The sequence below is a fragment of the Ammospiza nelsoni genome, chromosome 2 (assembly GCF_027579445.1).
Source record: "Ammospiza nelsoni isolate bAmmNel1 chromosome 2, bAmmNel1.pri, whole genome shotgun sequence".
NCBI classification, from domain to species: Eukaryota; Metazoa; Chordata; class Aves; order Passeriformes; family Passerellidae; genus Ammospiza; species Ammospiza nelsoni.
Window position 1 is genome coordinate 79,247,351 of NC_080634.1, and position 17,346 is coordinate 79,264,696.

At 40.1% G+C, this 17,346-nt stretch overlaps 1 protein-coding gene across 2 annotated transcripts in view; it reads left to right on the plus strand.

The window, feature by feature from the left end:
* HS6ST3 (heparan sulfate 6-O-sulfotransferase 3) overlaps positions 1-16,828 on the plus strand; it is a 271,469-nt gene extending 254,641 nt beyond the window's left edge. For both annotated transcript variants that reach the window (XM_059466995.1, XM_059466996.1), the window contains one exon: positions 16,066-16,828. In XM_059466995.1, the coding sequence (XP_059322978.1) occupies positions 16,066-16,771 (706 nt within the window). In that variant the 3' untranslated portion in view covers positions 16,772-16,828. The remainder of the gene's footprint in view (positions 1-16,065) is intronic.
* The last annotated feature ends 518 nt before the right edge of the window (positions 16,829-17,346 follow it).

Sequence of the window (17,346 nt, forward strand, 5' to 3'; positions counted from 1 at the left end):
TTAGGATATCTGGCATTGAAAGTTACACTGATGGCACTTGCCATATGCTGAATGATAGGGTTATGCCAATATACAGCTCTAAATAACAGGGGTAAACCTGCAGAAGGGAGAAGACTGCATACCAAGGTTTTCAAAATAATTTTTGGCTCTCAGATTTGTTAAGGAAGCCTGAACTAACAGTAATATACTTAATGCACAGGGATCTAAACTGAGCCCTCAGAGAGTCTGTGTGTGCCTGCGATGCAAAAATGAGGCGGTTCAAGTTTCAAAGAGCTAACATTTAAAAAATCTCAATTAAAAAAAAGTTAGCTTGCAGAGGAAAGGCACAGATGAGGGCAGCACAGTGAAAATGGCCTGTGGGGAAGCAGCCACATAGCTAAAGCAGCACACTTGCAGGTGAGAGCTGTCCCCCTGCTGCAGCTCTCAGGCTGCCCTCCTGAGCCAGCTGCCCTGCCCTGTGCCCACCCCAGCCAGCAGCACCCCAGCTCTGTGCCTGACAGGGGCTTTGAGTGACTCCATCCCACTCAGGTTTTCCCTGCAGCCACCTCCCTGTATAGAGAAACCTGGTGCAGGAGCAAATGGGCTTAAACTTCAACTTAGCTAGAAGGATGAATTTCTTCTGTATCAGCCCAACAGTCTGTGGTATATGGGAATTCTCCATTTCCTCTGCAGCTCTGTCAGGCATGAAGTTATGCTACTGCTGTGTGAGGACACAAATAATGAGGGAAAATGAAGAGCAGAAATAGAGGAAAAAAGAAACAAAGTGGTGCCAAAGAATGAGAGAGAACCTAGGAAGTGTGGGTTTTCGATGATAAAACCCAGACTGTACTAGTTATTGTTCCTTGTAGAAAAAGCAGTGTAACTGGGAACAACATGAAAAAATGTCTGAAGGGAGTTATTTTTAGAGTCGCGGTTTATATGAGAATACTTAATGCTGGTGTATTTATTAAGGCCATGGAGGAAATTAAAGTGTCATGAATAAAGGTCTGTGTGCATGCAAACTCCCTTTTCATCCAGGCAGGGCTGTTCTTTAGCCTGAACTTAAAGTGGCTTCTATCCCCAGAGGGAGAGCAGGGATATAAGTGCTAGACAGCACTTGGTGAGACTACTGGATTATATAGTTTTGCCATATATTAAAAATTATACAATTATAAACAAAAATGTTGCTTTAGAAAAAGCCCATTGAAAAGGAAAATCTTCAAAGTAAAAAAAAAAAAAAAAAAAAAACCAACCAAAACCAGATTAGTTTGCAACCTTTTCTCTTATTTAGCTAATTTTTCTAGGAAGGTAGCACATCTTCAGTTACTCAGCTGTGATGAGATTTCTTTTTTTAATTCACAGGTGTTAATTGATGTTAAATTATGTAATAGTCAATATATGTATCACAAATAAGATTGACCCAGACTAGGTAATCTCTATTAGATAAAAGACAAAAATACTGAAGTCATTAAAACTGTAGAAAAATATTCATTATGATATCTAACCTGAATTTTGCTTTCCTGTTTGCATCGGTTCTATACTTTTATTAACAGTAATACTCCATATGAAACAGAAAGCAATTTACAGAGTCTTTAAAGAAATCCTAATGAATGTTTCATGTCCAAATCTTTGTGTTACTTAGGATACACATCAGCAACTCTGCTCCTTGTTTATGCTGAAATAGCTTTCATAACCCTGTCATCATCCCACTCCTTTTAGAGCAAGAAAAGTTGGTGACCTGAAGAGCACTCTGACTCTTCAAAGAGAAGGAAGAAATCTAAAGATAAACATGCTTACCATTAGGTATTTCTAAACCTTAAGTTCAATTTCAGATAGGCTTTGCCTGCTGCCTGAATTCACATTCAGCATCTGCACAGATGTTCATTAATTTCCATGAGAAATAGCTTTGGAAATGAAGTCCCACACACCATTCCCCTGGCCTTTAGTTCAGAAAGATGCTAGATCATGTTGAGTCTCAATGTCAAATATCTCTGTGGGGAAAGACTAGAAAACCTGACCTATTTGCATATGTGAGCGTGTGTGGCAGCAGTCTGCTGCACTTATGTATGAGGAGAAGGTTATTTGACAATAATAAAATTGCAAAGATGATAACCCACAGTTAGAAAAAAAAAAAAAAAGAAAATAAAAGAAAAATACATTTCTCCTTGGTTTTACTGGCGAAAAGGAAGAAGGAAGAGAAGGGAACATCAGTTCAGAGAATGTGGCTGGATTTTAATAAAGGCTGGATGGCTTCATGGCCCCTGAAAACATTTATGTATAAATGAGTTGAGATAATAAGGCTAATCAAATGTCATGCTTCAAGTCATCAGTTCATGGCCTGAAGGGACTGGGAAGTGTTTTTTTGCCACTGTACGGATGTGCTTCATTGATTAGGATTTGTCCATTTCAGAGGAAAGTTACAGAGCCACAGGCATCCATGATGACTTGCTTGAGCCAGTATTCTTATGGAGACCCATCAGGTTCTTGGGAGTTTTATTTTATGTGAATGCACAAGTTTTGGAGCAGCCTGAACTCTGTCGTGGACATGGGTTAAACATGACAGTATCATACAGCACTATCACTGAGAAATCATGGAAGTTTTGCTTAAAGTTTGTGCTGCAGATCAAGGTGCAGAGATTCTTTTGATTGAGTTAGCAGATTGGTGGGTTTGTGCTGTATCTGCAGGACTGAATTATTATAATCTCTATCTAGTTTTCCTGAAAGGTAAAGAATCCTTCATAGAAGTTGTTTAGAAGCCTAGACTTCTTTATTTCATCTTATTAGCTTCTTTCTCAGAGCATGACATCCATAACTGATGGTACAGTGCAGTCCATAGCCTGGCATGTGTGACTAAGCCCACTTAATTAAGATTTGAGGTCAGAAGAAGGAGATGGTCCCATTTCTTCTAGGTATTCCAAGGTCAGAGGTATGGTAAATAATAAAACCATCACAGAGCTATAGCTGAGTTAAGAAGATGAGGACTTTTAATGCTGTGTCTGTAAGACATTCAGAATATTGAAGCAGATAACAAGGAATGACAAACAAGATTTGTTTTTCATATCTGCAGGGAGTTGAGAGGACAGTGCAAATAACTTTAATACCATTTGTATCTTAACTGTGGTGCCTAGGGGATGCATTGTTACAGGGCTGAAATCATTCATGGTCCCTCACTTTGAGCTTTGCCTACAAATTCCAACATAACACAGAACCAGGCTGCATCCTGGAGGCTGCCTTGCCATGGCATGGGAGCTGGCTCTGTGTCTGTGTGTGTATAAAAGGTCTCATTCTGACTGGGTATTGCAAGTAGTGAACTTGGAAAAGCTTTATCAAAATTCTTTGCATGCCAAGTATATAGTGGAATTTGTGCATAAAAAGTGATTCCATTTCAAACTACAAGTTTCCTTGTATGAAATTGTGTCACAAAGTCACTTCCAGTTGGTGAAAAGCTTTTTTCCTAAGGTACCATAGTATCTGTAGACAAAAGCTTTTTGACATCAATTTTTGGAAAGCAAGTTAAGCTTTTGCAAAGATTTGGGGAAGATTAGATGGCCCCCTTGTGGAGATTTTATGTATTTATGTGTGCATATATATTTAGATATGTGCAAAGATGCCTATTAGATCCATGGAGAAGGAAAATGGCAATTTTGCTTATATTTGAGTTGTGTTATCAATATCAAACATTTCTGCGTTTTCTTAGAGTTATATACTCACACCAATTATTTCTGGGTTTGCTCAGGTGCTATAAAGTATTTGAGTAAAACACGAAGTTCAGTGAAAAATGGAAAGTCAGCAGTCTGTCATGTAAGTATTCAATTGAAATACCCTGTCATCTTCTTGTTTATTGGCTTAAAGGTAAAATAATGCAGTTGCATTACAAAAAGAGGAATTTTAGGGGAAAAATAAATAACATTTTTGTTTTACAGCTGGGTAATTTCCCTAGGTTTTGTGAACTATTTTAATGTACCAAGAGGGAACACTTCTCTTATAATATATTCATTAGTAAAATCACCTGAAATTCTTTCATATCTGTGTTGTTATGTTGTTTACCTTATGGGAGGCTTTAAAAACTCAGCATGTAGGACAAGAAGATTATTGTGATGCCTGGATTTTGTGATGATAATTTATAATTTATGGTCATTTTGCTTCACGTCAGAATTAATAAAGATTTGAGGCAAAGTTTAGAGAGAATAAATTAGTGTACTTTCAAAGGGATTTCAATTACTGAGCCCTTTTTATTGTTAATTACTTTATTAATTGAGCAGAATTACTGCACTGATTCAAAATGCATTGCAGTGAAAAATCCCACAGAACTTTTATCTGAGCATTCCAGACTTGGAAAAGAGTGCCTGCAACTGAGCTCTTAGTTGGAAATCAGAGAAAGCTCAGCTGGAGAGGGAGCCTGGTTACTCTTGTGGCAAAAATTGGTTTCCAGTGAAGTCAATTACAAAGGAACACTGGTGATGCTGGTGCTGCAAGTTTTACCTAGCCAGAAAATAAAATGGGATAGCAACAGCTCCTTCAAAAAACAGGAAGAGCATGAAAAGAAACATTGTAGTTGCATTTAAAATAACTAATTTTGATTTGTTTTAGACTAACAAAATCTGACTGAAGAAATGTAAATGTCAGAAGATTTAAGGATCTGGCTACATTTGATTTGTTTTTTCAGGGGCTCTTCGAAACTGAATTTTACCAACCAAGTGTATTCCTGCAGGCAGCCAGGACTCTTGTGATAACAGATCTCTCATAATTCTGCATGAAGGTATGCAGGGATTTTTTTTCCTTTAGAGCCATTATGAAAGGCCTTATGTTGTTTAAGTTACTGGATAGGCAGGAGTTGTGTGTCCCCACCTTTTTGCACTGGAGCTGGAGGAGTGCTCGGTCAGCCAGGCAGTGACCCCATGAGTGTCCTCCTGAAACAGGGACTTCCTCTAACCTTTTTGGCAGCTGCTGGTTGTGAGGAGGGTTTCGTGGTTTGTCCTGTGTGCATGAGGGATATTTCATGAATTCTGTTATGCTAAGCTGTTACCCATGGCTATAGGTACCAGGCTATTTCAGGAGAGTGTCTTCCCAAACAGGTTGCCGTAACCATCTAAGCTATATTGGCAAAACAAACTCAAAGTGCAGGTCCCTTGTACAGCACCGTCTTCAAGTTTGCCCTTCTCTTAGCCCCTGTCTGTCATCACCTTCCTTTTCCATCCCCTTAGCTCGTTTCCCCTGTACTTGTAACATCCTCCTGAGAAAGGCAAGTTCAGAGCTTCCTCCCCAGGCTGGGGCTAGAGGCAGCTCGGGGAGGAGGTGGGTAGGAGAGCAGTGCAAATGCACCCTTATTTCATGTTCCCTTCTGTGCAGTGGCCTAGCAAAGGCAGAGAGAAAAGAAACAACAATTTTGAGTAAAGAGGTCATGTGTACCACAGATTTACACAGTTCTTTTGAGACACAGCAATGACCTGTGCACAGTAGATAGAATGGGGGTGATGTGAGCAATGGATTCATCCTTTCCCAGTCCTCTCCACAAAAGATTTTTCATTCTCCCCAGCACAAATGCCTTGCATATCTTTGAAGACTCTTGTAAGACACTGCACATCTATGGCGTTTGAATAGTGCTTCCTCCTGTGTGTGCTCACACCCTGTTTCTTAAGAGGTACAAGGGTTGTTTTGTGCATGTGCTTGATACAACAATGCAATTTTCATTGTTTGAATTATTATTGCATTTTGTATTTGTATTTCTTTCAGCAAGGTTCTTGCTACTTCACTCCTTTCAGCAATTTAAGAAATACTTAGAACAACTGAGCTTGATATAATGTAGGCAAAGAACAAAAATCACTGGAGGGAAGTTTGTTGGATTTATGTCTTGTCAAGACATGATTTACAATTTGTATCAAGCTTGTTTGTTTTACCACCAAATCACCTCATGTACACATTTCTATTCCAAGCAACTTCACTCTGAAACAAATTGTCATTTCCCCATCTTTAACCAGCTTCTGTGTTCTCACGTACACCAAAGCTGGGGCCTCTGGGCTGTGGCATGTAAATCCAGCATCCATCTCTGATAGCAGAATGGAAATTTACCTTCAATAAAGTATTTGATGGACCAACATGTGCACAGTTATTATACAAGGCAAAAAGCATGAGGCTGAGCATAAGAATTTTCTGCTGAACAAGAAGCTGGTAACAAAACAAGATGTGCTGAAAGAGGAACTTAAAGAAAAGTTATCTGTGAATTTCCTCAGGGCGAGTTTTAACTCTGACCCTATTTCATGTTTCCATTAATGGTGCTGGCACTAAAAGCTTAAGGATATTAATGGAATTTGCCTAATGACATTGACGATTTAATAAAAATAGGGGAAATGAAGTTTGGTAGTGCAAAGTGCATGGTTCGTGCATCTGAAGCTGGCAGAAACAGCTTTCCTCTATCAACTGAGTGCTTACCAGCCAAAACGGGGAGTCTTCATATTCATGGAATCACAGAATGGTTTGGGTTGGAAGGAACCTTAAAGACCATCAAAGGCTGTGGGCAGGGACCATCTGAGTCAGTGACACAGTGCGTGTGAGTTTCCAGAGTTATGTGGCCCCACAAAAAAACAAAATGCAATGTGAGGGTGTATCAGAGAGTGCATTGCCAGTGGAGGTAAAAAATGTTTATTGTACAAGACACCTCTAAAGAAAGCCCTGTGTGAAGTTTGCTCAATTCTAGCCATGTATAGTGAAATTTGAAGTGTGCAAGTTCAAATGCCAGGAAAGGAGTGCTATGATGATCAAAACCTGGAACAAATCTCAGGAGCTCCTTACTTTTGTAAGCCCCCTATCAAAAGCTAGCATGAAAAGCTGAGATGTTGGAAAACTCAGTAAAAGGATCTAAGCATGACCCAAGGGTTTTGGGGGCTGCAGTTTGGTCACTTAGGACTTTTCTTATCAGAGGAGACAATAAAAGGTAGTTCAGCTTTGTAAATTGACAGTTGAGAGGTGTGATTGCTCTCTGATCCTCAGCTTAAATGCTATTTCTCCTTCTCTGATGTTACATTTCTAAATCTCCTTTATGTATTTGCAGTGTTAACTCAAGAACAACTGGATCTAAGTAGACCAAGACCAGGTTTTGTCTGGAAATAAGACTTGTGTTCCTAACTGTAAGAAGCAACCTTCACAAGATATTTTCAGTAGGAGCAATGGCATGAAAAGGATATTTCAAAAGCAGTTAGGAAAGGCATAATTGAGTGCTCTCATCTGTGCTGGCAGGGTAGGTAGGGCACTGTGATGTTTCTGAGAGCTTTTTTTCCTAAATAAATCAACAAGCTTCTTAGTATCTGCTCATACTACTCTCTATTTTCTTCACTGCCAGTGAGGCTGAGCTTCCCTATGTGTTTAAATATAGAGTAAAATGCCCAACTTTATGCTCTGTGTTTGAAAATGTATGCCTAAATCCTGAATGCAACACACAGGAAAAACTTATATTAGCTCAGAGACCTCACACATACTCATATGCTATTCATGTGCATTTTCTAAAATATCAGGATTAAAACCATGGGTAACTACATCATTTCATTAGCCTAGGAGCTGCTAGATACAGACTTGATACTTGTGAACAGAATTCGTTTCTTTAGGGACATGTAGTGGCTGCACTGTCCTCTCCAGTTTCTGGAGACTCTATATTGAAATAAGTACTCATGAAGCTGCTCAATAATTCAGGGTGTGCTGATTTGGAGTGTTGTAGGCCTAGTTAAAATCTTATTAAAATCCCCACAATCTCTTAAAAGAGACTAAAAATCCTCTGTACTGTTCCTAGGGTGGCCAGGAAAGAGCAAGGGAGAAGGGGATAATTTAGTTGTCGAGTTGGTTCGTGTTTGCTGTGTTGTCTGACAGGACTGTACATTTGGTGACAGGAGACTTTCTGCTGTCATTCAGAATCCCAGAGCCCCAGGGCTGGGAAATGATTTCAGGAGAAGTTCAACCTCCAGCTCAAAGCAGAGCCACCACTGAGCATAGTTGGGCTTGCTCAGAATTTTGTTGGAGAGAGTTGGATCTTCAAAATCTCTGAGGGTGGAGGATGCAGAGCTGCTACTGACAAAACTTTCCAATGCTTAATTATTCTGATAATGAAAATTGTTTTCTTTTTATTCTCACCTTTTTCAGTTTCTGACTACTGTCCCTCATTAGCTATCCTGCCATGCACAAGAGTGAAAAGCCTTGCTTTATCTTCTCACTGGCCTCTTCTTAGGTGCTGAAAGGCTGCTGTTTGATCTCCACCTAATGTCTTGGACACTTCTTCGAAATACATCATTAAAACTTATATTTTCCTATGCCAAGAAAAAAATTCTCAGCACTCCTACTATGCTTTTGCAGCAGTAGGTCTCAGGATACACCTTCACTGATTTTTGAAGGGCTTGTGGCAATGTGATATGTCAAAAATGTGATTATTATTGTCATGATTATTCATTACTTTTAAAAAGTACAAAATCACATGTCCAAAGTCTAAAAGCAGAGAATATTTTTAAAAGAAATTGTCATTTTGCCTAGTCCGAGGCCAGTTGTCTGAATTCCTGAAGTATTTAAAAAAAAAATAAATTAGTCTCCACAAATGCAGTTTTTACCATTGTTTTCAGTACAGATGTAGTGCTGGATTTTGAAACTAATCTTTTTTCTGTATTATATGAATCTATGAACCAGTACTATGTTAAAATAGCTTACCTAATATCTCATTCTTTCCATATCTATGCATAGCCCTATGACATTATTGAATTTGTTCTAGCTTCATGTCAAGAAAAATTGAACTCTTTAGGTGGAAAAATTCCTAATGTTGTATGAGTAGCATTTGTGTTGCCAAAGGTTCACTCCCTTTCTTTTACCCTTCTGGATTACCCTAAATCACTACTGTTAAAATTTGTTTGATGTCAAAGACTGAGTGATCTCTAAAGACACTCCTTGTCATCTGTCATTCTTTAATCAGGTGTAGGACACTAATCTTCTGATCAAAACTGTGCAAAAAAACCCCAAAAAACAGTGCTATAAAGCTTTCCTGAGCTTTTTCTGATGGCATGGGTACAGAATTCAATCAGATATTTCAGAGGATATTTTTAAAGAAAAAAGGGTTTGCAATATCTAAACAGAAAAATTGAGAGTTTTGTGATGAAAGCACTGAATTACTGAAAAAGAAACTGAAGTCAGTGTCAGGGAGTATTCCTCCTAACATGCAAGGAAATATAAGATTTCACGTTTCTTAAGTGCTTCCCAGTGCCCAATGACTGCATTTCTCTTGCCTGTAACAGTCTGTGTCACCACAAATTGCCTCCCAAGTGACCACCTTTTCATACCAGAGCCAGACATACAATCCCAGCTGTCTGACTCCCAGCCCTCCCTCTGTCACACTGATATACTGATGTATCAGCAAGGACAACAAAGTTATAATGGACTGCTTTTCTAACTGCTGAATTGGAGATTTGTACAAAACAATACAGAACTTGCTTAAAAACTTTGTTTTACTTTGGGAAATGTTCCAACTCTATAAGCATGTTTAGAAAGAGATATTATACCATGGCTGGTAGATGTATTATAGGTACAAAGAGTTGTGAAATTGAGGTTCTCTGTGGTTATTTCTCCCTCATTACAAAATGTTATGTTAGTGGTTAGTTTTTGATGTTGGCCTGAACTTTGCATTTTGTGAATACGTCCCTTCAGGCAAGGACCCTTTGGCTCCAAGCGCAGGGCTCACCTTGCAGACAGAGACACCTGCACAACACAGACTCCTCCAGGTCAGCAGTTTATCTCCCTCTGTGGCCCAGGTACACGCTGTGATGCAGAGGGAGCCTCTAAGGGATGCAGCTCATGCCAGAGGTGGCCCCTGCCATGGCCAGCCACACCTCACTGCCTGTGCTGAGCAGCTCCCTGCTGGTGTCAGAGCTTGCCTCGATGCATAGCTCGTATGTGGACCACTGCAATTAGCTGTCCTTCCCTGAAAGCAGCATCCAGTCCCTTCTATGAGCAGGCATGTTGTATGGATTTAGCTGCTCTTTCTGCCACTGGGGTAATGAAAAGGGTAGGTTTAACCAACACACTTGTGGCCAACTCAGAAATGGGAAACAAAGGCCAGTTTTTATTCCAGTTGGATTCAGAGACATGGGACAAAATCTCAAAGGAATAATGAGACACAGCTATAATTTTGTAGTTTTATACCTCAAAATTGAAGTTGGGATTTTTTTTATTTTTCTTTTATTTAACTCTGCTAAGTTTTCCTTTAATGTGGAGTAAGTGTCTATAGAATTTTACAGCCACTGTTTTAAGTGCTCATCATGCCATATGAAAACTGCAGAAGTGGTGAGTGCTCAGATCCTCTGAGAAAACAGCTAATTAAGTGCTTTTGCTACATGCCTAGCAGGTGATGCCTGTGATGTGAGTAGATAAACCTTCACTTCTTAATGGTGGTGGCTGTTCTTTCAGTAATAGTCTTGTAAAGAAACCCATGAAAACCTGAAAGGACAGATAATAGTATTAGGCTCACAAATTTATGTAAAGGATTTCTTAGAAAACCATTCCATCACAGTGTCTAGCATCCTGTGAGAGACACTGAGCTTAAGAAGCCTCTGTGCTCCTGCTGCATCATCTTTGCCAAAGTTTGTGGGACAGCTAGGGTTTATCAGTCTGGCTTGGTGGATAAGCTGTATGATGTTTCCTGCAGACAGATGGACGTGCATATATTTTGTGCACCGTTTCATAGATTTTCATTACAGTGCCGTTGTTCTGGATAAGTATGCAGTCTGTTCTTGTTATTTTGGGCAGTTTTCTGTAAATTAAACACACCATGGATGCAGAGACACTGCACAGAAATGCTGCCAGCCTCAAGCTGATGCATCTGCATTTCACTGACTTTGACCAGTTCAGATCAGCCTGACAATGTTTCTTTGCTTTCTGCCTTTCCCCATCATTCCTGTTGCACGTTCTTATTCCCTAATTGCACATGTGCTGCATTATACTTACCTTTGTTTCATTTGTTTACCCTCTTCCTTTCACCATTACCCATACTGACAATACTTTGCCCAAAGAGAGGTTACTGACTGTGAGCTAACGGTTACTGCCTGTGAGAATTTGGGCTTCAGGATAAAAATGGGAAGTATGAGACTTTTGTTCACATAATGCTGGTTGTTCTTAAGCCTTCATTTGCCACAAGTTCCATTGGTAGCAGAAGTGTGCTGACAGGATGGCTTTTGGTGGGTATTTCAGACCTTTCCTCAGGAGTACACTCACTTCCACAATTAAAGGTTCTAACTTCTTATCTCCACTTGGGACATAAACTTGGCCAGGGCTTTTATTTTCCTTTCTACCAAGAAGAAGCAGAACGTGGATAGTTTTATGATGCACCTGGATTTTTTCAGTCACTTGGGTTTTTCTTTCTTCTGTCTGCTAGTGCTTTCCAAAATATTCTCTGGTGACTCTTTCTCTCCACCTCAAATACTCTCCTGTCTCTGCATCGACTGCCATGAGCACGCTGTTCTCCTTTTATGAAGATGCCATTCATCCCTCTTCCCCAGGAGGCCCTACAGGATGTTTCTGTTCTCAGTGTGCAGTGATCCTTCACGTATTTAGCAAATCTCCCTCAGCTGGGACATCTGCTCCATGGTGATAGAGGAGGCAAAATGCTCTGGTTTGGGATCACCTCTGCTTATAGCAGACTCTGCTCCTCTGAAATTAATTTCTAAACCAGAGCAATACTATTGAAGGATTAATGTAAGATTAGAGTATTTATATTAAAATACCTTATAATGTGGAAGAAATACATGTTCTTTGGTTATAACTAGAAGCTCATTTTATCTGTTCTTTTAATTAAAGGTTTTCTTTGCCTAATGCTAATGAAGAGATTGGATTTCATGCAAGTAGGACTAGAGCCTTAGGAATTACCAAGTACTTCATAATTCCAGTGTAAACAATAGTGTGCAGCCCACACTTCACACTGGTGTTTGTTTGAGCTCTTGCATGGATCATCAGGCCCCTGCTGTGACCATCACTTGCCCAAAAAATCAACTATCCCGTAGTGACAACATCAATAACCCATTAGTTTCAGTACATCATGCTCAAAAGGAGATTGCTTAATCTGGGGAAGCTGCATAAAGTTTCCTTTCAGGAGGAACTGACACTGCAACTAGTGGGCTGGTGTTTGAAATGAAATCTAGACTGGTCTTACACGTCTGTGTGTTTATAGAGACAGTCACAAGATACATTGGCAAACACGCACTTATGGATTTACTCTCATTTTTCTTGACAATCATTGACAATCGCAGGTTATGGCCAGATTACAGTGTAAATTTTTACACACACACACACGGACATCCTGATATAGATATTGATTACATAATTATACAGATATAGTTTGTATGGGTTTTAATTAATTTGGAATATTTTCTGGAAAATATCTTCTCCCTGACATACCAGCATGTTCTTCTTGACTAGCCTTTAAGCACTGAGGGTATCTGTGGTAGTAGTTTCAGCAATCGATGATGGGAGTCTATGAAATAAATCCAAGAAGTCTGTGATGAGTTTGCTTTGACAAACAGGGTAACAGGAGTCATTACTTGAATCTTTGCTCAGTATTTCCCACAGTGGGTTGCCATTGAGTTCAACACAGCCATAAGTGTGAGCATGGGTAATGCAAGAGGGTCATTTACACCAACAAGAACAATCTGTACACAATCTGTATTCAGAGTGGCTCAGGCATATTCAGTGTTCAGCTAACTTTATGCTATTTTACTGAACAGGCCATAGCCTGTTTTGTATTTTTAACCTGCTTCTTGTCTTTATTATGAGCTGACTCCCTGGCTATTCCCAGTGTGATTGAATGCTTGCATATGAGGCACTGAGGGCTCCAAAATGCTTCTATAATTATTCCATAAATGTCAACATTTGAAAACAATTTAAAAACAATTTCCTAAGATAATTTCATAAGTTATGTAATTTTCCAATTGAAACAAATGTCCAGAGCCTTAGTGTGTTTACTTGTATCATTATTCTGGAGACATGCTTTTCCCTGAAAGAAAACTTTGTGCACAAGTTCATGTAGCATTCCCCCAGTCCAGGGGCAGCATGTAGCAGTGTCATCTGGACAGTGTCCAGGATAAGGTGGAAGAAATCTTAAGGTCTTCCAACCTTAGAGTGATTAAAAGGGTGACAGAGGGTCGAAGCCAGAAGGTTAATCAGAGGATTGTAAACTATGAATGCAGTGTAAGTTATCAGCCCCTCAGAAACTAGATGTGGGCCAAGCTGCTGTTAAAGTTTGTATGCCTGATGAAGAAGCCATTCAGTGGGTAATACAAGAAGGCAACTCTCTGGAAGCTGCAGAATCCAGCAGCAGATTTATCTGGGCAGTGAAAACAGCTGCAGAAGTTAGGTACTCACAAGGAGGAGCAGCAGCAGGCTCGGTATGCAGAAGGGAAGGTGCGGATGTTAACCAGAGATATACTGCTCTCATTTCCATGCATTTGCTTTGTACTCCTGTTTATTGCACATCAAACACATTTACATATCCAGGGATGAAAGGGAAATGATTGATGCAAAGGAGGTATTTTTGTTAATTGTTGTTGCTCTGAGTCATACCTGGCTGGGACTGCTGGAGATGGGTGAGGAAGGACAGAACTATTATTAGAGGTATAAATAACTGTCAAGAGCAAGTTTAAAATCTGTCTGTTACCGCTTGTTAACATCCAAAATTATCTGAAGAGAGGAGGGGCAGCAATACAAGGACTAAGCCAATGTCCCATCTTTGTTGATGTAGATGTTTGCAACTGCCTCTGAGTCTTTGTCCATTTTTTTCCTTCTCTGTTCCCTTGGAGTTTCAGCCATTTTTGGTCACAACCCTGTCAGTGCCTGCTGGATGTTGCAACAGCAGCTTCTTATGCTCAGAGCTGATGGGTGTTTGAGAGTTGAGCTGTTTTATCTGCACAGCACTTGTGAAATGTGTCCCCTTTTTTCCCTGTAAAATGGGAAGTAGTTCTTAATGCACTCTCATATATGCAGTGTAGAGCCAGGATGAGATAAGCATCCAATCTGAGAAGGGAAAGCTGTGCCTCAAGTGTCCAAAGACTGCTTTTTCATCGTGGAACAATCCTGCAGAGTACACAGGAGGATTTCTGGTACTTCTTGCTCTGCAGGAGAAGAGGGATTTTAGAAATACCTGTCTATGAAGGGTTGTGTGATTCTTGGGTTCCCTGTTGATGTGGGTGGTGTAAGTAGCTGAAGGGGACCAAAACAGCTGATGTGCAATTTGGCTATGTGTGAGCAGCAGTCAGAAGACCCAAGCTCCAAATGATTCAAGAAATATCATCCTTCAAACTGTCATCTGACAGATGATAATAGAAATCTTGATGATGCTGATACATCTTCATGATGCTGACAGAAATCTTGGCTTCCAGTGCAAGTGATGGTGGAAATACATCCATGACAATCCCTGTTTTAAATCCTTCCACCTGTAAAGCTTCTGCTGTGAAATAAGTATTGAAACAGCTGTTTCCATTAGGGAGTAGCTCAGGAAATTACCCTGCAGCAGAACATAGTCCATAGTTTGGTCTCATAACCTTATTCTGGAAAGTATATTACAGATCTGTAGGTGGAAAATTCAGAATGAATACGAATGAAGTATTCAGACCTGTTTCCCTTTGCTTTGCCTGTACTGGGAAATATATCTGCATATTTAGCAGTGTGTGGGGAAATAAATATTTTTATGGTTAACCTAAGATTCATGGAGATGGTGATCTTTGGTGGCAGGAAGTGGGTCATACCTGAAAAAGCAAAGTAATTGTCTTGGAGGTTGTTAAAAATGTTGAGATTTTTCATTCTACCGGAGTTAGTTCTTGTATGAGATGATCCTTCCAAAACATTGGTTTGTTTACAGGTACCTTGTCTTCAGCAAGCTTGCTTCCTGCTTACTTCCTTCATCCTTCTCTGCTTCCTGCTTCCTCTCTTCATCCTTCTCCAGGCTGAAGAAAAAGTACTGAGATCAGACTTTTCTTAAGAAATCTTAGGGCTCATGATTTATTAATGTACAGTTTGCAGTAAGATGAGTCATGCAAACTCACGAGCCTATTTTTATACCAGATCATGTGTTAATTTTAGTCATGAATCTTCTTCTGGTAATTCTAGCTGAGAGAAATCATAAGTTTTTCAGTTTTGCTTTGTGTATATGATATCACCCTATAACTCAGGTGAGTTATTATTGAGTAAAACATCCCTCAGTTAAAAAAACCTCAATCTGTGAAAGTTTCCTTGATACATATTTAATTGCAGTCCCTTTCAGATAGGCATAAGTAAGACATACAAACTGAATTTAATACCAAAAAGATGAACTGACAATGTGAGCTCTGTAGTTATTTTCTCTATTTCAGATCAATATATCTTGGTGTCTCTTTTGTATTCTTGACAGGTGAGATTGAGTAATAACAATCCTTACACCAACAAATGCTTTTGTACTACAGGATTATGACTAATTTCAATCAAGCACTTGTCTCAAGTCATATTAATGGATTTTTGGTCTCCTATTATCTTCACTCCAACCCACTTAATAATAGGGTTTTTCTTAAGTAGGTGGCTCATGCCATTCTTCCACATGGTGTTATTTTTAGCACTTACACCGTCCACATGAAATTGCTTGAGCTTTTCTTAGGTTATGCCCGAGTGCTGTGGGGATTATCAACCACTGCATCTTGTGAGACGTGCGTGTCTCAGTCCAGAAGAGAAGGGGCGGCATTATTACAATCACTTTTCACACAGTTTCTGATATCGCTGGCGGTTAATACTTCAATGTGGAGGGGAGCACACTTCAGTTAATTGGTTCCTATGTAAAGTAACTATCACTGAGCACTTGATAGGTCAAAGTAATTCTGTTTCTCTGAAAACTGCTTATTTCCTTTCATGTCTCTCTCTCTCCCAATTTACCTTGTATTTTATTCACAGTATTTACGAAGATTTTACTGTCTCAGAAATAGTCACCTGAAGTGCCTACATTGCCCTGGAAAAAGTGAAGGGTGTGGTGCCAGTGTTAGGTAATAGTTTTATTGGAGAATAAATAGGAAAACCTACTGAAATCCTAAAACTGTGTTTAATTATATATTTCAGGAATTTCTATTACATCACCATGCTGAGGGATCCAGTGTCACGGTACTTGAGTGAATGGAAACACGTCCAGAGGGGCGCGACGTGGAAAACTTCCCTTCATATGTGTGACGGAAGAAGCCCAACGCCAGACGAGCTGCCTACCTGCTACGAGGGAGACGACTGGTCTGGAGTCAGCTTACAGGAATTCATGGATTGCAGCTACAACCTGGCCAGCAACCGCCAGGTGCGCATGCTGGCCGACCTCAGCCTGGTGGGCTGCTACAACCTGACTTTCATGAATGAGAGCGAGAGAAACATGATTCTTCTCCAAAGCGCCAAGAACAATCTGAAAAACATGGCCTTCTTCGGGCTGACGGAATTTCAGAGGAAAACACAGTATCTCTTTGAGAGGACATTCAACCTAAAATTCATTTCCCCCTTCACCCAGTTCAACATCACGCGGGCCTCGAACGTGGACATCGGCGAGGATGTGCGGCGGCGGATAGAGGAGCTGAACTTCTTGGATGTGCAGCTGTATGAATACGCTAAGGACCTGTTCCTGCAGCGCTTCCAGTACTCCAAGCAAGAGGAGCACCAGAAGAACCGGCTAAAGAGGCGAGAGGAGCGGCGACTGCTGCGGGAGCAGAGAGCTCACCAGTGGCCAAGGGAAGAGGCAGCAGAAGTAGCTGTTACTGAAGATTATAATAGTCAGGTTGCAAGGTGGTGATGCTCCCCCATCTCGCCTGACCAATGAGAGAATCAGAGTGTTTGTGCGATGTGGCTACCTGGGAATTAACCAAGGGACTTACTGCTTTGGTAAATGAGATCTCGTCTGACAACTCCCCCTCCTTGTCTCAGTTTTTCTTGGTTTCTGCCAGTGAGAATGTATTTTTTTTCTCAGTAGGTATTGGTCAGTGTTATTAAATGGCAGTAGAATAAGATTCCTGGCAGAAAAGACTTCCTTCAAATGCTTAAGCTATGAGGATGGGTTGAAAAGAGAGAGAGATTCTTTGCATTAACAGATGTACCCTGTACAATCTGAACTACTAAGACTTGTGCAGACATGAATGATAGATTGGGGAAAAATACCTGGCTTGGTTTTTTTGTGACATGAGAGTTGGTTTGTTTCGTACTGTTCATTACAACTGTAGTGCATAACTTTCTAGTAAATGAAATTGATAAGGTGCACACATTGCCCTTCAAACTTCTACATGCTGTCTTTTGATTAAGGGAAGAATTTGATGAGGTGATTTAAAAAGACATAGGAAGTGTTGGATTGGGACACTTCTAGCTCTGTTCCAA